The 21164-nt window shown below is 33.1% G+C and overlaps 2 protein-coding genes across 5 annotated transcripts in view; one reads left to right on the forward strand and one right to left on the reverse strand.

The window, feature by feature from the left end:
• Positions 1 to 361: 361 nt before the first annotated feature.
• LOC113511128 (uridine 5'-monophosphate synthase) lies at positions 362 to 4262 on the reverse strand. Its single transcript, XM_026894729.2, has 4 exons — positions 4017 to 4262; positions 2769 to 3246; positions 2216 to 2688; positions 362 to 1920 (listed from the first exon to the last, which is right to left on the reverse strand). The coding sequence occupies exons 1-4, from the start codon at positions 4158 to 4160 to the stop codon at positions 1588 to 1590; spliced, it is 1428 nt and encodes a 475-aa protein (XP_026750530.1). The 5' UTR covers positions 4161 to 4262; the 3' UTR covers positions 362 to 1587.
• A 3986-nt stretch (positions 4263 to 8248) lies between these two features.
• LOC113513044 (zinc finger protein 585B-like) overlaps positions 8249 to 21164 on the forward strand; it is a 38913-nt gene continuing 25997 nt past the window's right edge. Inside the window, exons 1-6 of one of the 4 annotated variants that reach the window (XM_031909352.2) lie at positions 8249 to 8398; positions 8916 to 8967; positions 9175 to 9386; positions 10000 to 10166; positions 10672 to 10844; positions 12657 to 12840. In XM_031909352.2, the coding sequence (XP_031765212.1) occupies positions 8956 to 8967; positions 9175 to 9386; positions 10000 to 10166; positions 10672 to 10844; positions 12657 to 12840 (748 nt within the window). In that variant the 5' untranslated portion in view covers positions 8249 to 8398; positions 8916 to 8955. Of the gene's footprint in view, positions 8399 to 8443; positions 8833 to 8915; positions 8968 to 9174; positions 9387 to 9999; positions 10167 to 10671; positions 10845 to 12656; positions 12841 to 21164 lie in introns of those variants that run through there. The other 3 variants (XM_031909354.2, XM_031909350.2, XM_031909351.2) reach the window with 3 other exon arrangements.

Genomic DNA, 21164 nt, shown 5'->3' on the forward strand with positions numbered 1-21164 from the left:
TGATAGTGTTGTACTTTTGTACACACAAAAGCATTATCGATATTTTAAACAATAAATGATAAATCTAATAGTTTATTTCCGGAGGGACTATTCTAGTGTTCCTTCGAATTGAATTGCGTTTTATTATACTGAATTTGATTAGATCATACTGAGGACCATTACCTAACAGGCACTTCTATATTACTACGAGTATAGCAAATTTTTCAGTTATAATTATTTACAATAGGCCGACTTAATTGTATACTCAGCTATTCAGTTACTGGTTCCCTGCCAGCTTATACAGATGGCACAGATGTTGTTACCATTCCATTGTTGTCAATGTCATATGTATAGGTACTATAGATATAAAAATGATAAAACCTTTTTTCTTGATATTCTTTATTTATTATAGCATAAGTATAGTAATTATACTTTAAAATATCTTTTTCTTTATCGTAGTATACAATTTACTTAATTATTAAGTAATATGTGGACAGGGCCATTAACTATGTTGAGCCTTCTATATTGCCTAGAAGACACATCACTTACAAAAAACTGCTAAAATGTAAACTGAAAAACTGTGACTTCTTTTTGAAACTATATTATATCACTTACTAGAAAATCCAGCCCGGCTTTGTACGGGTAGCCAGAATTTTCGAAAATAATTTAAAATTGTGTTCCACAAATATAAACCTACTTTAAATATGGCTGTCACTGACACCAATTCTCTTTACGTTATATGTTTTCTATAATTTTATGTGACATAAAATATAAAAAGATGAAATTAGACGTGGTATAATTTCTGCGTATGGTAAAATCAATTATTTTTACTACGAAAATAAATTACTACATTTCTATAGGATCTTTTCAGACAAAAATCCAATACAATTAAATATAGTTAAAAGGTAATGGAATGTCTTACATATTGATTAGAAAACATATATAACATACATAAATAGTAACTTATATACAGAAAGAAATCGGAAATGCAAGTTATACATAAAACCCACACTTTCTTTTATTAATAAAAACGTCAATTCTCTTAAAATTATTTTAGTTATAGAAGTACTTTATCCTTTTCTTTTACACTATATTCTCAATTTGAAAGACAGGGACAAAACACTCTAATAAAAATATGTTTGTAGAATGTTTTAGTTTTTAGAAATAAAACATTAAGGCCTGTGTTAAGCAATGGATAGTTAACGGCTGATATGATAATAATGATGATATAATCTATGGTAAAACTATGTTTGTTAATGTTAATGTTCAGTTTTGCTGGTAGAACATATCCTTCAAAAAATGCTAAATTAGCTCTATTTTTCTTCAACATTTTATATTAAATGGTCCCTTTAAAAAGATTTTTTTAAATGCATCTTTTTTTTAATATAGCTCATAGTAACATTATGAGTAGAAATACAATTAATACAAATTAATATACAATAACAATTCGCTTAATACAAAATGTACAGTTATTTAGATTACAATACTATGAATTACAACTTATTATTACATAACCAGGAATAAATTAAATGCATACTTCTCTATTATTACTAAAATCAGCAATTGAGACAACAAAATATTTTAACGATATAAACAATACTTGAACACTTACTCTAATTTACCTGAGACTCTTTTTAAATAACACTTCCATAAAGTATCTCTGTAAATAACCGCTTGAGCTTCTGGACTCTTCGCAGCAATTATACCACGGCCGACAACAATTATATCAGCTCCGTTATCTAAAATAACTTTATCTGGACTATTGTATACTTGACCAAGATCATCTTTAGCACTCTCGAGTTGTACGCCAGGAGTCAATTGTATAAGACCGGGATCTTTAAATGTATCCTTATTTTGACATACAAATCCAGTAATTATATTAGGATATTTCGAAGCCATGTTTACTGTTACTTCTCGGTATTCTGGTGATATTAGATTTCCCTGTAAAAATGTTAATATATTTTATAAAAAAAATGCAATTGAATGTTAATATATTTGCAGACGAGTCACTAAGAAGTGAATTTAGTGCCTCTAAAATACAAAAAGATCACATATTCGAAAATGATAACATTAGTATGCTATTGAACAGGTACCTAACAAGCACAGCATTATTGCAATTTGTATAGTTGATGGAAAGATTATTTATATACCTTATGGTCAAAGAGAGCTTATTATGGTCAAATAATGTGATACGAAAGTAGATGGTGCACAGTGCATAAAAATAATATGTTCATACCTCACTACTCATTTCAGCTAAAAGAAATACGCCACGATTTTCTAAACCATTGCAGGGAGTGCTTAAAGATTTCAATATACCTTCTCCAGGTAAAGAATGCGATGTCACACAATCAGCCCATTCAGAAATCTTATATAATCCTTTCTGATACTGTAACAACACAGTATTCCCGATATCTGCAAACTTTCTATCTTCAAGAATCAAAAAGTTAAATCTCTGTGCTAATTGTTTAAGTCGTGTGATAAAATCTAAACTAAAATCTTCTATAATATCAACATGGGTTTTCACTAAGCAAATATACTCTCCAACTTTTTCTAGAAGTTCCAGTATTTTTATAGATGATGTCAAATCAACAGACAAACACAGGTTCGTCTTTTTAATCGACATTATGTTAAACAGCTGCTTTGCTACAGGATTCGAAGTTAACTCTGCTCTTTTTTCATATGATAATAGCATTCTCTCTTCTGATGAACCTGTAAATAACAATGTGAAATTGTGTCATTGAAATATAAACCAGAATAATATCCATAAAAAATAGTCATACACAGCTTACCAGTTACTGGAGCTTTAACTTCTGTTAAGTAGTTTCTAACTTTCATAGACATTTCTTTTGTAATTTTTTTATGTTTTTCTAAAATACCAATCAACTCAGTCATAGTAAATAATGCATCAACATTTACATTATTTGTTTCAAGATTCTTTCTGCCACCTTGTTCTCTATCCAAGATAATTACTGCATTATTAACCACTAAACCTTCTTTATTCAACTCCTTTACTGTTTCTAAAACACTAGAACCTGATGTTATAACATCTTCAACTATAAGACAAGTTTCACCAACATTGTAATGACCTTCTATCATTTTCTTTGTACCATATGCTTTAGCTTCTTTTCTCCGTAATAGCATTGGTTTCTTTGCCTGAACACTCATCAATGTAGCTATTGGCAAAGCTGTGTATGGCACTCCACATATATGATCATATTTTTTAACTTTTGTGGCTACAATATCGCAGAGTAGAGATGTTATTAATTCCTAAAAGCACAAAATATCACTTAATCAAACATGATTGTTATAAAAAATATTCTTTTTTCAAATTATAAAGGAAAACCTTTACTTTCTAGGCAGGTAGATTCCTAAATAAAAATTTAAGAGACTACTGGGATTTAGGTACTTATATGGCAGATTCCTATCAGTGAAACTGAGCATTTTAAAGAGAAACACCAGTTGAAACTCCTATTCTGCATAATTTTGAGTCTTGTGTTCAACAAATCAAATTATCGAGGTAGATACATGCCTAGTCAATATGGAAGAAATATTTTTATCATGTTTTAACAAATATATGGATTATTTCTATATTATGATCCATATACATTATAAATTTGTCTTTACAGATTGTGTAATATAGACACTATACATATCATGATAGGTACGGCGACATTTTACTTTACCAACAAGTAACCCTACTCGTTTTTGACTCTTTTTTTATTTCTAAGAATACTCACTGATGGTTTCCTTTACATATGTATATTAACAATATTTATAATTAAATTCACACATTACGGCGTGAAAAAAGTGTCGAGTAAAACAAAAAAAAAATATATTATACAATATTGTAACGAATGAGAATAACAAAATATAATACAGATTAATGGAACTGCTCAACTTATTAAATAACCACTTGCTGAATTAATGTTTAATATATCCACTCAATTATTTGAGATTATTAATAAAAATAGGACTTATATTTGAATAAATACGTAGATATAACATAAAAAGTTATTATAAAGATATTTTTTACATACCATTACACGTGGATAACTAACTATAACCCTTAAATCAAAATAAACAGGTGTTTCAATTCCACTCTTAGTCATAAACTCCCCGAATTTTACAGCATTTATGTCAAAAAGTTTCAATGCTACTCCTTCTAGCTTATTATTGTCCATTTTTAGGTATTAAATTATTTATACAAAATCAATTCAGAAATTTCTAATACCTATCTCACATGTGCGCAGGAGTTAGTATTATACTTCCCGTGTTTATGGTCTGTCAAATTTAGTGCGATAATTTTGACAACCACAGTAGAAATGGAGTAGTGTTGTGTAATCGGTAAAGAATCTATTCTTGCAATCGATAGTTGAATGTTTATACTGTTTGTTATTTATATGTATTATTACATAATGATTAATAATAATTTATTATTTATAGGACTACAAAAACTCTCCCCCAATTACAAATACGACCTGTGTCTATTTTTATTAGGTTAGTCAAATTATACAGTACAATGGGAAGTTAAGTGGTGCCACTGCTAAGTAAACATTGTGTCTGTGATTTAACATTTAATAAAAATATTTTTAACGTACAAAAAGCTCGAAAATATAACTAAATACAAAAAATTGAATGTAAATATTGACTGACAGTGTTTGTGAGACTTTTTATATCCTAAAACAGTGCTTGAAGCCATAAAATCTGCAGTTGCATAAATGTGCTACTATGATCTTATCTACACTAATATTATAAAGAAAAAAACTTTGTTTGGTTGTAATGAATAGGCTCAAAAACTACTGGACCGTTTTTAAAAATTCTTTCACCATTCGAAAGCTACATTATCCACGAGTAACATAGGCTATATTTTATTTTGGAAAAAAATAGGGTTCCGTAAGATATTTGGATTTTTCGGACACAAGGTGTAAAAAATCAACCAAAAAAGTATGTACGCTGCTAAACTATAAAAGATAGAACCATAAAATGTTCTAATTAATTGTAGATCTTATAAATATCTACAAAAAATTCCGCGACACACTATACCTATCTATGTCGAGTGAGGCACAACAACCATTTTTTTATTTGAAAACCTTGAATTTTTTTGGACTAAATTTAAACGCATTTATTTTACTCATGCTATTAATCCATATCAAAATAAATTACTTCATCACTAAGTACAGTTTATGTAGATAATATTTGATTTTTGAATAATTAAAATTGGACGTTTTGTTTTGCAGTTATGGCGAAATTAAAATATTACGATTTTTTTTATACAACTTAGAATGGCAAACAAGCTAACGGCCCACCTGATGGAAAGTGGTAATTGTCGCCTATAGACATGAGCAGTACCATGGACATAACAGAGTTACTACTACTGTTTCGCCCATGATACCCCCCATGCGTTACCATTCCTGAGGACTCAGGTGTTATTCCTCTGTACCCAGTAAATTCACGCCATATCCCACCCTTCAAACCGAAACGCAGCCATGCAAATACAACTGCTTCACGGTAGAAACACGAATGGGACAGAGGTACCCAAGCAATGCACGGCCCGTTGCGAAGTGAGCGTCACCAAGGCAGAGTGTGCGTGCGGAGGGGAGTTTAGATCTATGAGTGAGGTACCCGCGCGGCTCAGATGCTTAAATCTTTAAAATTACGCAACCGATTTTCATTCGGTTTTTTTTATCAGATAGAGTGATTCAAGAGGAAGATTTATGTGTATAATACATGCATAATATTATAGAGAAACACTGATAATTTTAGAGGTCTAGCGCGCGAGGCGTATTAAATAAAACTTCAAAATTCTCACCGCACCAGCATGGTATAGGTAGGTAAGTTTTAACTTTTAGGACATAGGTGTTTTAAAAAGTAACTTTACGGGGGTAAAAATGGTACCTGAAGCGAAGCGAGGGCGGGTCCACTATGCATAATATAGCAGAGATACACTGATAATTTCAGACATTTCTAATGCTATGTCGTAAATTAACACATTTTTTGCACTTAGCATTGCACCCGTGCGAAGCCGGGGTGGGTCGCTATAATCTACACTAATATTATAAAGAGGAAACACTTTTTTTCCATTTGTAACGAATAGGCTCCAAGATTATCAGCTCCCTGGGGTTTTAGCGATGTTCTACACGTTATGTATAGGATACTCGTACTTTTTTGCGGAGATGATAAAGACTTTGGTGGTACCAATTGTGAAAAGCAAAATTGGTAATATAAGTGATAAAAGCAACTATAAACGGTGTCGCTAGCAACTGTTGTATCAAATGTACTTGATAGTTTGCTTAACACACAGCTTAATAAATATATAGAAATCCATGACAACCAGTTTGCTTTTAAAACTAGACTTTCAACAGAAACAGCTGTATTGTGTGTTAAGGAAACTGTCAAGTATTACACTGATCGTAAAACATCCGTTGCCTGTTTCTTCAACTTATCGAGAGCATTTAATCTGGTATGTTATGATATTTTATGGCAAAAACTAAATAATACTAGAATGCTCAATGAACTGTAGATATATTTAAGTACTAGTATAAAAATCAGCTCAATGTGGCATATATATATATATATATATATATATATATATATATATATATATATTATACATATATTTATACCAGAGGGAGACTGTACAAAAGTCGATTGCTTGGGTACCTCTGTCCAATTCGTGTCTCTACTGTGAAGCAGTTGTGTTTGCATGGCTGTGTTTCGGTTTGAAGGGTGTGGGATATGGCGTGAATTTACTGGGTACGGAGGAATAACATCTGAGTCCTCAGGAATGGCAACGCATGGGGGGTATCATGGGCGAAACAGTATACTCTGTTAAGTCCATGGTACTGCTCATGTCTATAGGCGACGGTTACCACTTTCCATCAGGTGGGCCATCAGCTTGTTTGCCATTCTAAGTTGTATAAAAAAAAATATATGTGAAAAATATGCCCGCACTCACAGTCTGCTTCACAATGTAAGGAAAACTGTGTGTATGGTCTTTCAGGTCAGAGGTAAGTGTTAAAATCATATACCATCCATTAAATTAAACAACATCCCATTACATAAGGTGGAACACTTTAAATACCTCAGTCTTATGTTAACCTCTAACCTGAGGCATGATATGGAAATAGAGAGAGAGAGAGTAGGGCGTTGTCTGTGAGAGCAAACATGATAGCTCGCAAATTTTCACGTTGCTCGAGGGACATCAAAATCACTTTATAGAGCATTTTGTATGTCCTCTTAAACAAATAGTCTGTGGGCTTTTTATAATTAGAAACAGTTCAGCGCCCTACGAGTCCAGTACAATAATGCATTTAGGGTGCTGTTGGGAATGTCCTGGTTTTAAAGTGCGTCAAGAATGATCGCCGTAACGCGTGATAGTTTTTACTCTACTATGCAAAAACTGTGTACATCTCTGATGCGTAAGGTCCTGGCTAGCTCTAACTCTAACGCTATCCTACGTACGTACCTTCAGTACAAGGTATGTGCGAACTGTCCAGACTACCAATATTTAAATAATTGTAGTATGATTTATAAGCTAGCTAATATACAAAAAATGTAGGATAGGTTTTATATTGTTGTTTGCATTTCTTTTTTTTATTATTCTATTTAATATTGCAATAATTTAATATAAGTTAATATTGCATAAAAATTGTGTAGGTTATTATTTTTAGCTTAAAGTCTTTCTGATATTTCGACTATACATACAAATGGTATGAGGATTTGAAAAATGAACTTGTAAATATAAAATCCATTTTAAAAAGTGCTTATCAAGAAGTTGAGACATTTTTGTAATTTAAACTATTAAAAGAACATACAGAAGAACAGCAGATAGAATGTAGAAGTGTAGGGCTGTATAACCCTACCAAATTCAAATACAACCTGCTTACATATTTTCTATATAAACTGTGTCGAATATATAATTTAGAAATGTAAAATTTTTCATTGACAAGTAATTGACATATCAAATATTTTCTATACACTAACCTACTATGAATTGAGAAAAGTAGCAACTGATGGCGTATCTTTCGTCCTCTTTCTACTAATTATATTTGTATAAGAAGAAAAGTGGCAACTATATGATTTACAGTTTTTATTTTATCATTCCTTCTATGTAATTCCTTGTTTTTAGCATTTTCTATACACTAGCCTGCTATAAATTGACAATTTTATCACTACTATGTAATTCTTGTTCTTAGCTAAAACCAATCTGAACAAGTTGAGTCGTCACTCGCTCTTTCGTTTATTTTCATTCATTATTCAATTACGTCATTTCATTCATTCATTTATCATTCGTGTGTGCGCCTTGTATTAGATTGGTCTTGTTTTTAGTTTTTTTTCCTATTTTTGCGATTAATTATCTCTTTAGACATACTACTGTAATATATATTTTCAAATGAATTTTTAAAGAATTGCATTTGATGTGAGTATTTGTTATTGACATTATTTAATTATTTTTTACTTTCTCAATATTTCGAAAGTTTTGGCGCGTAACAATTTAATAATTTACAACTTTATGAGCACCATTGTTTTTTAGTTTTTAGTACCAATAGAATTTTTTAATATGATAAAGTTATTTAAGTGTTGTAGACTATATTTGGAATTCAGGTAGAGAATTTTGAATCAATGTGGAGTAAGGTAAAGCCACCCCTCCTAACGGTCCGAAGTGGGGTCCCCTCCCCTCCTGTAGGGGATGTTAGGGTAGACAAAGGGTAGTCACCCCTATACAGAGGGGAGCTCGGGCCTTGGGCGAACTCCATGGGTAGGGGTAGGGATCACTATTTCAAGTTTGGGTTTTTTTCACCCCCTATTCAATTCACAGACGACGGCGTAAGCACAAGTTTTGTAAGTAGACAGGTACTTATAAAGTCTGAAAGAATTTTTTTACTTATTTTTTTTACCTTTATTAATACTTCTATATTGTTTAAAATATTTTTTAGGTTTTTACATTCAAGAACTATTATAAATACATAATGGAGGATGATTTTGAAGGTAAATTAATATAATCATTATTATATTTATTTAGTATTTTTATTTTCTTATTAATTTAATAAGTACTTATCCCTTTTTAAGATTACATAAAAATCTTTCCTTTCACTTTTTAAAATTTTTGCATTTATTTTAGATATTTATGTGCATGTCTATGTTGTTTACATTATGTCTAATAATTATTATAATATTTTTCATAATATTATTCAGGTAATTTATCTTTTAGATTCTATACTACAGGCTATCAAGAGTAGCTATCCATCAAAGAACAAACTGGCTATCATATTAAAAGATCAAGATGGTATGACACAGTACTGTTGTGTTACATGCCCTAAGAAATATACGGAAAAGGAAAAATTAGAGTTACACTTATGTGTGCATACTAAGCAGTACAAACATATATGTGGAATCTGTGGAACGGGGTGAGTTTTTTAAATCTATTACTATTTGGCTAAAATGTTATTTGTGCTAACCATTTAATCTAAATAATGTGTCTAATGTAAATTGAAAATCTTAGTAATTTAGGTGTGTGTCATTCATCAATAAATTGTGTTAATTTGAAGAATAGTATGCAATTAATAGTTGTATTTACTTTGTGAAATAAATAAAAAAATATTGCAAAGCCAGTGATCATTAAAGTCAATCCAAATATGGATATTTTGTTTACAAACAGAAATGCCCTTTGTTCAAAATATACCAATTGTAGCACAGTGTAAAACAGTTATTGCTGGATTTCTTCCAAGTTCTTCTCAACAAATAAACTTCTGAACTTAATGGAGAAATCATAAAGAAGTGAAGATAAAAAAAAAAAACTTGTAAACTAGTCTATTTAAATATAGACTATATTTATTTTATTCTCGTGTTTTAAATATAATTCACATATATAATTTATTGACAGTTTTTATAATTGCATGTAAATAATATTCCACTATATTGTATAGTAGATGTAACAAGGATGTTTTGTTCTCTGAAAATAAAGGAAAGCAAAGAGTTTTATTAAAAAAAAATTATACATATATAATCTCTATGGCTCAGGTTAAAACGTAAAGAACACTTAGATAGACACACACTGGAACACCAGGAGTTCAGGCCGCATGTGTGTCCACAGTGCGGTAAAGCTTTCAAACGGAAAGAACATCTAAACATTCACAAGGCCATACACAGCGGGGACAAGAATCTCGCTTGTACAATATGTGGCAGATGTAAGTATTGTAACTTGGTAACTACTATCATGTACCTTTGTTTAACCAACTTCAAAAAAAGAAAGTTCATAATTTGGTTGTATTTTTTTTGAGACACATGTTAGATTATATGACACAGTTATGATACTTATATAATACCTCATGACTGTGTCAGTTATAATCTGTTTTGGAAAATTCTTTTTTTATTTCAAAAGATATACCTACAGATTGGCCCCATAGAAATCTTATCTAAATTAGTTTGGTAGGTTAGTAATTTAGTTTATAAATCAAAATTGAAACCAATTTTTTTGGAACACAATCTTGTTTTACAATTGCAAAAAAAAACTAGGCTGATGGCCCACCTGGTGGGAAGTACGGAGGGAGTTTGGTATTGTTAGTAATGGGGACACCGGTCCCCATTACGCCAACTCGTTTGGTATTGTAAGAATCCTTAAAAAAATATCTCACAAAGCTTGTAAATTCCCGTTATTATTCCCAAATTCGTGAACAATTAATTTAATTCCAGCGTTTTACCGAAAGGACCACTTACAAAAGCACCTACAGACCCACAGCAAGACGTTTGTTGAACAAAACTTGCAGATTGGGAACGATGAATCACTAATGGATATCAAGCAAGAAATGACTGATGATTACATGATGCCATTTATCAATATGAATGGTGATATGGAATATGAGGAGGTGAGTGTCATCACATTTTTAACCAACTTCAAAAAGAAGGAGGTTCTTGGTTTTGTTTTTTAATGTTTATTCTCATACTTGTCAGTCATAAACCAATTTGGAAAGTTTTTTTTTATTTGAAAGGAGATATTTACAGATTGATCTCGTTGGAATTTTATCAAAATCGTTTCAGTAATTTTTAAATCAAAATAATAGGTTTTCTTTCTCACAATGGAAGTTTTTTTTTTTTTTTTTACATGTGTTTGTTATTATTTTGTGTTTATTTTCGAAATGTTTGTTTCGGTTTTTAAACTTAAACTTACAGGTTTGTTACCCCAGGAATATATATAGTGCTTGTCCGCATATCCGTAGGTGTGTACTTTAGAAATAGGTAACCACTTCTAGTTGATGTATTAAGATAAATTAGATTTTAATTAAGATCTTCAGAAGCGCAACTGTGAAGTTCACATTCAATTTACTGCAGTAGTTTTTGATACAGGCACAAGTAGTAAAAAATACTTTTTTAGTGTCTATTGATCTTATTAAGACCCCTCATGTTAAAATTTCTTAAATATTTCCTATGTGCCTATATAGATTTTGTATTGCGGTATTTCCCGGGCCCTAATAGTTTAAAATTTCAATCGGCAATTCAGTGAGTCATTTCTTAGAATTGATAAAAGGATTTCCTTAAACATTTCTAAAATAAATGTATGTAGGAGTCGTATACATGATTATTATTTATACATCTTATATATATATATATATATATATATATATATATATATATATATATATATATATATATATAAATATATATAAATAAATATATTAATTTATCCAAGCTTGGATTGAATGTACAGTATAGTATTATATTATCTGTGACAGTACTTAACAATCGTAGATGAAAATTAATACCTTATTACAATTAAGATAAAGTCAAAATTATTATAGCTGTAGTAGATATCTAAAAGATGACCATTATAAATGTTCTATCCGACAGGGAATCTTTGGAGCATTTCAAATATATATGTCTTACAATATATTGTACGTTAACTTTTGAAAAAAAAAAAAATGACGCAGTAAAGCCAAGCACTACTAACTTGCCCTCTTCTGCGTTAGTGGGTCTGCCATGAACTAAAGTTCCCAATTTTTAGACTCAGTTCCGTGTTTTTGTTCGTACCGAAATCGGCCCAGTAAATAAAACTTAATATTTCATTCGTCATAAATCCTATAGTAATAGTGCAAAGGAACTATGTTTTAACCTTTTTAATATTTTTATACCATATGTGTATTATGTAGTTTTAACATCAAATTTGTGTTTCTTTTGGCCCCGATATTTCAGAAAATATTTCATGGTAGGTTCTCAGAAGTTGGGTCCCCTGCTATCTATTACAGTACCAAAAAAAAAAAAATAGAATATACACCAAAAGCTTATGATATTTTTATAAGGCGTATCATAGTGAATAATAATAATTTGTTTGCTTGAACTGTGGTCTGTACCCAATGGTCTTAAAAGTAATAATGCTTACACATTTTGTCTTATTTAGCTACTAGCGACTCGCCCCGACTTCGCACGGATGCACACATCACATTAGAAACCTCTAAAATTATCAGTGTTTCTCTACAATATTACGCATGTATTATGTATATAAACGTTCCTCTTGAATCAATCTATCTATTAAAAAAAACCGCTTGCGTAGTTTTAAAGATTTAAGCATACATAGGGACGGACAGACAGCGACAGCGACTTTGTTTTATACTATGTAGTGAAGCTCACGGCAACTACTACGAAATCAATTGTTCACAACGTAAATACGATAACATTTGTTTTAGCTCGAAGATTCGTTTAATTTTAACGAAACCCTAGAACCTATAGTAGCGATAGAAAGCAAAATAGAGGACGACAGACCGTTTGGTTGCCATCTGTGTGGCAAGACTTACAAGAGGAAGGACCATTTGAAGTTACACATTGCAACCCATAACAGAAAGGAGCAACCGTGTTCAGAGTGCGGGAAAGGTGAGTCAGCCTTTTGTTTGTCAGTGTTTATACAGGCCCGGTCTTAGCCTACTTGATGCCCCTGGACAAGCATTTGATCCCCTCCCCCTCCCGCCCCCATAACGCCCACCCCAGAATTGTCTAGTGCTCACCCCGAGATACGTGCGGAGCTTTCAGCTATGCGCAAAAACATGTTTGAGATAATTCTGAAAGTAAGCCGTGCGGTCCCAGGATAGAAAGGACCACCCCACAAGTATGTGGGTGTCATAAGAGACGACTAAGCGAGCTTAATGGTCGAGGGATGGGCAGCAGTGTCTCTCTTAAAACATCACTAAAACTTAACTGCTGATATAGAAATAATAAATAAGAAAATCCTTAAAGTATCTGAACCCGTTTGTTTTAATTTTAAATTACCCGTTTATTTAAATTTTAATCACTAAAACCTATTTATAAATGGTGAAGATTTAGCCACAAACATACAGTCAACCTTTTTGGAGTCTTAAAAAGCATGTATTGATCTTCAATATATTTTGTTGCCACATCGATTTCCTTGTGGGCGTAACCATGCCATCGCGATGTCTGAAGGGTCATGGGTTCATAATCGATGCCTCCATTACTGTATGTGTAACAAGTGTTGTTCATTTTTTGGTTTTCTTTACTTTAAAATTTAACATATTTTTTATAGATAGTCTCTTTATAAGTTACTTTTAACAGATTACAGTAGTAAACTTATTGTAAATACAAACAATTACAAGAAATGTTACACTAAGAAAACAATGGACGGCCTTATCGCTAAGAGCGATCTCTTCCAGGCAACCTTTGAAATGAGAAGAGTAATTATAGATAGTTTGTTTAGGGGCATAATAATAATAATGTTTGCTCGAAATATGGTTTTTACAAATAGTTTTAGATGACACATTTCGACTTATCTAAATGCATGCAAATTTTGTCTCAGTACATGTTAGTAGTTTTTAGTAATTTACATTTTTAAGTATAAACTAATCAAATACATGAGTCTGTTATTTTAAATACATTAATACATAAATATTATTACATATAGTTAGAGAGTTAGGCATGATAAAACTCTGCTCGTTTTTAAATATTATATATATATATATATATATATAGGCGGCTTTTTGTATCATTTCTCATTAATATTTACTGTAGTATTTATTTTTTTTAATGATGCAATATAGTGTAAATAAATGTACAGAGATATAATACATACAATATTATAATAATAATAATTTCTTTATGCAAAGGTAGTTAGTTACATTACAGGGTTTGATATCTCCTGTTAAGCAAAGATTGCTTGTGTTAGGAGAAACCGCTCTTTCATAACAATAATTCAATTTCATAATCATTACGATTTACTTTTTTGTTTTTTTAATCAGCATTATTTTTTTTTTGTTTTACTTTTATACAATAATACTAAAAAAATTACATATCATAAAAAAGAAAAAGTGTCTATTTATGATAATATATGTGCTTGTGCTTGTGCGTATGTGTGTGTGCGTGTGCGTGTGCGTGTTCGCGTGCGCGGGCGTTTGCGTGTGCGTGTGCGTGTGTTTAGTATTTATATATTGTGAATATACAAATACTAAATATATATTCCGATTCATGTACAATACATAGGTATAAATATAAAAAAAAAACAAGTATGTATGCTAACCAGACACGAATTATAAAGATGATAACTTTCTTATATAAAAGTCCCTTTGGTTTAAAACTTTGTAGGTATTATATATTTCGTATAGAGACTGGTAGGTAATTTTTTTTATTTTTAATGGGTGATAATGGAATGGTAACCCCGCCCGCGCTATTGGTATACACTGGCGGGGCACCAGTGAGAGATGATAGGTGAGGATGAAGCAGGTCAGTTAGCCCATCGTGACGAATTCAACAAGGATAAATCACTATGGTTTCCAGGGGGAACCACGTGGAGGTCGTCCTGATAAGGTGTATTGCTAGCAATAGATTTATTAGACCCCTTTAGTAACAATCCCTTTCCCCCCACTGGTAGGTAAATTATTCCATTGTCAAAAAGCTTGCATCTAAATCACAAATATTCGGCCTTATTCTTATCCATGGGACTAGATTTTTAATCGAGATTTAGCAGTATCCTTTCTGCGCATCCATGTCCTAATATTCATCAGTAATCCATAAGTTTTATATATTACTAGCGACCCGCTCTGGCTTCGCATGCCTACAAATTGTAATTACAAACCTTCCCCAAAAAGTATATAAATTACAGTAAAATATATATCAAAATATTTGCATGGTTTACAAGGAGTAAGCAGTGAAATAGACAGACTTTGTTTAATACTATCCTTTCTAATATTTTTTTTTTTTGATGGGTGAAAATAGTATGGTACCCTCGCCTACGCTAACGGGATACGGAGCACCAGTGAAGGGTGATAGATAAGAATGAAAACAGGCCAGTTAGCCCATCATGAATTCATCAGGAATTAACCATGATAGTTTCCAAGGGGAACCGAGGAGGTCGACCTGGTTGGGTATATTGCTATTATTGGGATTCTCAGTCTCCATTACTAACAATCCCTTTCCCCCCTCCTTTCTAATATTAAAAATGTGAAAGTGAGTTTGTTTGTTTGATACCTTATAGCGCCTTAACGGCTTAACCAATCACTATGAAATTTAGTATATAGTACTATATGGGATAGAGAAGAACATAGGGTACTATATGAAATAGAAAAAGATATAATCTAATTTTTACCCCGGTCAGTAAACACATGCCAGTCACGCGAACAAAGTCGCGTGTAAAGTTAGTAAGTTAGTACTGCCGTAAATGTAAGTTATAAATAAACCGTAAGGACTGTAAATATCAGTCTCTTTGTTTGTAATCTCATTACGAGAAAATATGTATGGATTTCAACAAGTATTTTTTTTTATGGATGGTAATGGAATGGTATCCCCACCTGCCGCTGGCGGCGTATTAGCGATGGTAGATAGTTAAGGATGAAAGCGTTCAACAGGTATTGACCCAACTCAAAAACTTGTATGTTTTGTAAGGATCGATGAGGCGTAATGACTAGATACTGTTCGATCCCTTAATTGTATGAAGTGTCGACTCTCGTAGAACGTATAAGTCCTTACTTAATGAATCTCCAAATAAAAAATTCTCTAAAAAAAAATCCATCGTAAAGACATAGATAAACGATGAGGTGTTACATAGATAATATTTTCTATTGAAAAATATTGAAAACTAGCCTTTATCTACGACTTTGTACGCGTGACCTAATTGTGTTCACTGACCAGGATAGAAAGGTAGCAAATATACATTTGCCAAAGGTTGACTAGGAGAGAATGCTGTATAGCATCAAGTCCGCCTTTTGTATTAATATTTTTTTGTAATGTAGTCAAAGAATAAATAAATAAATAGATACATATGTTCTTCTCCATGCTATGAAAGTACATATTAAATTTCATTTTTTTTTTTTTTTTTTTTTTTTTCTTTTTCTAGTCTGCTAATTGGCAATCTGTTCCTTATAGAACAATAATCCAATCTGCTGTTTGGATGTCAGGTTTAAATTTTAATAAATGATGAGGCCAATCCATTAATCAGCTCTCAGTCTCTGCCTGTAAATCTTTCTACCAGTCCTTGGATACTGTGTCTTTTTAATCGAGAGAAACTAATGCTTCCCGATCCCTGTAATTGAGCGGCCAATTCGTTTCTATGGCTGTTCAATCTGGACTGATAGTTTTTGCTGAATGTCTCGATTTCCTGTTTTATCGTTTTTAGTTTGATGTCCATATACATAAATTTATTACTTATGTATTGTGGTATATTAAGCATGTTTCTTATTGTCTTATTTTGAAACCTTTCCAGTATTTCTATATTGCTGTTACTAGCTGAGCCCCAAAGCTGTATGCCATATGTCCAAATAGGTTTGATGATGGTTTTGTATATGGTCATTTTGCAATCATGTGTCAGTCGGGATTGTCGTCCTATAAGCCAGTACAAGCTACGGATTTTTGTGTCTAGTTGTTTACGTTTGGTCCATATATGCTTTTGCCAGGTAAGTCGGCGGTCTAAGTGCATACCCAGGTACTTAACATCATCTGCCTGAGGTACTTGTTCATTGTGTAACAGGACAGGTGGACATGTTTTTCTTCTCAGTGTGAAGGTTACATGAACAGATTTGTATTTGTTAACTTTAATTCGCCATTTTTCAAACCATTGTTCAACCATATTAAGATGCCTTTGGAGATTTTCCGATGCTATTTTTGGGTCTTTGTGGACAGACAGGAAAGCTGTGTCGTCCGCATATGTGGCAGTGGTGGTGACATCCTCGAGTGTTGGCAAATCAGCAGTGAAAATCAGGTACAGGACTGGACCCAAAATGCTGCCCTGTGGCACTCCAGATAGTATTTCATACATTTTAGAAAGTTCGCCATTATGTTTTACTTCAAAGCATCTTTTATTTAAATACGATTTTATTATTTGAAAGAAAGAGTGAGGAAGCGCCTGTTTAATTTTGAATAGAAGCCCGTCATGCCAGACTTTATCAAATGCCTGGCTGATATCCAGAAATATAGCAGAGCAGTATTTTTTGTTTTCTAGAGCTCTGTTTATGGTGTCAACTAAACGATGGACTTGTTCGATCGTACTGTGTCCCTCCCTAAAACCAAACTGGTGTTTCGGTAGGTTTTTGTCTAGGTGTTGATGCATCCGATTTAATATTATCTTTTCAAATAGTTTACCAACGATAGGTAATAGGCTTATCGGTCTGTATGAAGACACTTCTTGAGCAGTTTTCCCTGGTTTCAAAACCATAACAACCTGTGCGATCTTCCACTGGCTGGGAAATGTTAGTAATCTCAGACAAGCATTAAGAATTGAAACGAGAAGTAGTATCCCTTTCGCTGGTAATTTCTTTAAAAGTGTTGCATCTATTTGATCATATCCCGGTGCTTTATTATCCCGAAGATTACGAATTTCTCTTCTGAGTTCTCTAGGTGAAACGCTTCTCAGGGGAGGACACATCTGTATATCCGATTTTAAATAATCCTCTATTTCCTCATCGTGTTGCATGCTGTTACACGAAAGTGGTTGGAATACGCTTTGCAGGTGAGTTGCAAACGCATTTGCTTTATCTTTATCAGATCGAGCCCATGTTCCAGATTCGGTTTTTATAGGAGCAACTTGGGTTTTCGGACGTTTTAAGTTTTTTGTGGCTTTCCATAAAGAATAGTTTGTGTCGCTTGTCGGGGTAAGTTTGCTAAGATATTCCTGAACATTCCCATTGTTCAGGTCGCTAATTAAGATTTTCAATTCTTTTGATGCTCTATTAAAAGCAGCTTTATCTCTTGTGTACCGAGTATTGTGCCAAACCTTACGTAGTTGTCGTCTTTCAGCAATTTTGTCTTTTATGAAAGTCGGATATACATGTGTTTTTGGGATCAGTACTCTGCGCTTCGGAGTAGACCTGTTCACCGCAATATGTAATATTCTATTAAAGTCCTCTATCGCATCTTCTATTTCATCAGTGGTTTTCAATGATATTTTTAATTCAATCATAGATGTAATTATATTTTGATACTCTTCCCAGTTAGTGTGTCGGGTATGTAGCTTTTGAGGAACTTCCTGAAGTAATATTTTGTAATGCACATTCAGGACAACAGGAGTATGATCAGAGGAAAGGTCTATTATTTGTTCAGTACTCATGCTGTTAAGAGAAAGGTTTTTGGATATAAAGAAGTCCAATAAATCTGGTTTTCTTGTTCTATCAGTAGGCCAGTAAGTAGGTTCGCCAGTTGACAAACAATCAAGATTGAGGTCTCCCACAACACGAAAGAGTTGTCTTCCTTTGGGGTTTATAAGACGTGAACCCCAATGTTGATGCTTGGCATTCCAGTCACCTCCACAAACAAAGCGGTGTCCCAATGTACTCAAATATTCTTTGTAGTTTTCTGCACTTATAGCATGCCGTGGAGGGCAGTAGATTGCTGATACAGTAATTTCCGAGACATTATCGGTGATTTTGATTGAAGATGCTTGAATTTTTTCTGTGCAAAAAGGTTCAAGTGGATAGTGCTTTAGGTTAGACTTTATTATGACAGCAGCCCCAGCATGAGCTTTTCCTGATGGGTGATTTGTCGTATATATATTATAATTTTTAATGTCTATGTAACTTTTTGAAGTAAACCTTGTTTCTGATATTAGAGCAATGTCGATTTTTTCTGTTATGAGGATGGTTTCTAATTCTTGTTTTCGCTCCGTGAGCCCGTTGGCATTCCATGTCAGGATACGTAGGTTATTCACGGAACCTGAAGGCTGCCGATTAGCTGGATCATACGATCCATCATTCTGTCCATCAAGTTGGTCATCATTATTTCAATTTTATTGAACATTTTGTCCATAATTACGTCCAGGTTAATTGTTCCTGGAACGCTGCTGACGGTAGCTGTATCTTCTTCGTTGTTTTTATTTTTATTTTTAGTTATATCGGCAAAGGATTTGCCTGGTCTGGTCGACATTGATAAATGTCTGTCAAGTTCGGGCATAAGAATACCCTTGTAGCTGGTTGTCAATTTTGGACCTGATTGTGTAGGATTTATTTCAGGCTGGCTTATTGGTAGGTGATTTGTGTTCCGTTTGGAATTTTGGTGTTTGTGTATTGTGGGTATAAATTGTCTTCCTTCTGTTTTTTTAGTCAATTGAGTTTCTTCTGTTCTTTTCGTGTTCTGGTTTTCTCTTGGTTTTGGGTTGAGTTTAAGAATTTGTTCCTTATATTGCTTGTACTTTGTACATCCCCTATAGCTGGCCGGATGATTTTTAAGGCAGTTTGCACAAGTGGCTTCTGTATTTGGACTTTTAGTACATGAAGTTGTTGAGTGATCTCCTCCACATTTCACACAGCGAAAAGGCCTATGACATTGATTCTTAGAATGTCCGAATCTTTGACATCTTTTGCATTGCAGAATCTCTTTTTTCTTATAGGGTGGTTCAAAGGTAACTTTCATATAATTGAGTTGTTTGACTTTATATATGTCTTTGTTGTTTTGTTTAGGCTTTAGATCAACATAAAATACCGGAAGAGGTTCCTTAGTAATTCTGTGAAGTACATTTACAACTTGTTGTACGTCATGGCCAAGATTTTCTATTTCCTTAGTAATATTTAAAATATCTTCTGACGGATGTAGGCCGCGTAATACCACTCTATACGGTCTTTCGCTTTTGAGTAGATAGGTGTAGTGACTGACATTTTCTGTAACAAAATATTGTCTGATGGCTTTATATATGTCCGTGTTTAAGGGCATTATTTTAACTATATGGCCAGATCTGAGTGTTGTCATTGTATAGTTTCCAGTACTTGTGATTTTGTTCAGAATAGTTTTTAGCATGCTGATGTCATTTACTCCTGTAACAAAGATAGGCTCTGATTTGGGAGGTTTAATTGGTATTTCTTTATTACTTTCAATTTCATCCTCTAATATTTCAAATTGATTTTGTGTTGGTACCGCATAAGTTCTTTCTCTTTGTGTCTTTTTGTTTGGGTTCTCTGTTAGTTTGTTCGTCGGACTGTTCTCTATTCTTTTTCTCTTGCTGGTGGGTATTTTATCCTTTTGCCATTCATTTTCAGTCGTTTCTATAGGGGTTTTAGAACCTTCTGTCAAATTTGTCATATTGATGTTCTTTGGAACTGCACCAACTGAGTTGGAACGTGTCTTTAGAAACATACTCCTATGAATAGTTTGCTGTACCAACATTGTTTTTGGATTTGTTTTGTTATTTCCTTTTTCTTTATCTTTTGTTTGCTCTTTGTTTGTTAGGTCCACTTCTGGCAAAACGTTGCCCCCCCAGAATACGAGGGGCTGCCTGAGCTGTGCTCAGGGAGGGATTCTCCAGTATGACTGGTACCCTCCTGGGGTAGTTTCTCTTTTAGCTTTGCTTCCATGGTTTTTTTTTTTTTTTTGGGGGGTTTTACCCCTAGCCAGGTATTCAGTTTTGTAGCGCTGAAGACTCGCTTTCGCCCTTTACAATTGCTATTACAGTCTATGATCGGTGTATGATAGTGGAGCACCTAAAACTGTAACATTGCCCGGGGAGGACGACCCACAGAGATGTTAGTATGTGGGTCCAGTCCCAGATTGCAGAGGCAATCTTAGAACTGGCGAGGACGTTTGTATTAGGACTTAACAGTGCACACATTTTTGCCTAGCTCCAACTAGACATGCGCTTCCGGTATTCTCAGCTTTTTATAGAGGTATATTCCCTGGCAGAAATATACCCCACCGAGACCAACACTGTCTTACCCCCCCAATATTAAATTTCATAGTAATTGATTAAGTCGTTAAGGCGCCATAAGGTAACAAACGTA

Source organism: Galleria mellonella, unplaced genomic scaffold (assembly GCF_026898425.1).
Source record: "Galleria mellonella isolate WM207_F2 unplaced genomic scaffold, CSIRO_AGI_GalMel_v1 utg139, whole genome shotgun sequence".
In the NCBI taxonomy this organism is placed as follows: Eukaryota; Metazoa; Arthropoda; class Insecta; order Lepidoptera; family Pyralidae; genus Galleria; species Galleria mellonella.

What these genes read in the sequence shown, in the direction of transcription:
- LOC113511128 (XM_026894729.2), bottom strand. Translation starts at nt 4,160, where the DNA reads ATGGACAATAATAAGCTAGAAGGAGTAGCATTGAAACTTTTTGACATA. An exon ending in TTAGTTATCCACGTGTAATG is followed by an intron (nt 3,247 to 4,016) that starts GTATGTAAAAAA and finishes TTGTGCTTTTAG; the next exon opens with GAATTAATAACATCTCTACT. An exon ending in AGTTAAAGCTCCAGTAACTG is followed by an intron (nt 2,689 to 2,768) that starts GTAAGCTGTGTA and finishes TGTTATTTACAG; the next exon opens with GTTCATCAGAAGAGAGAATG.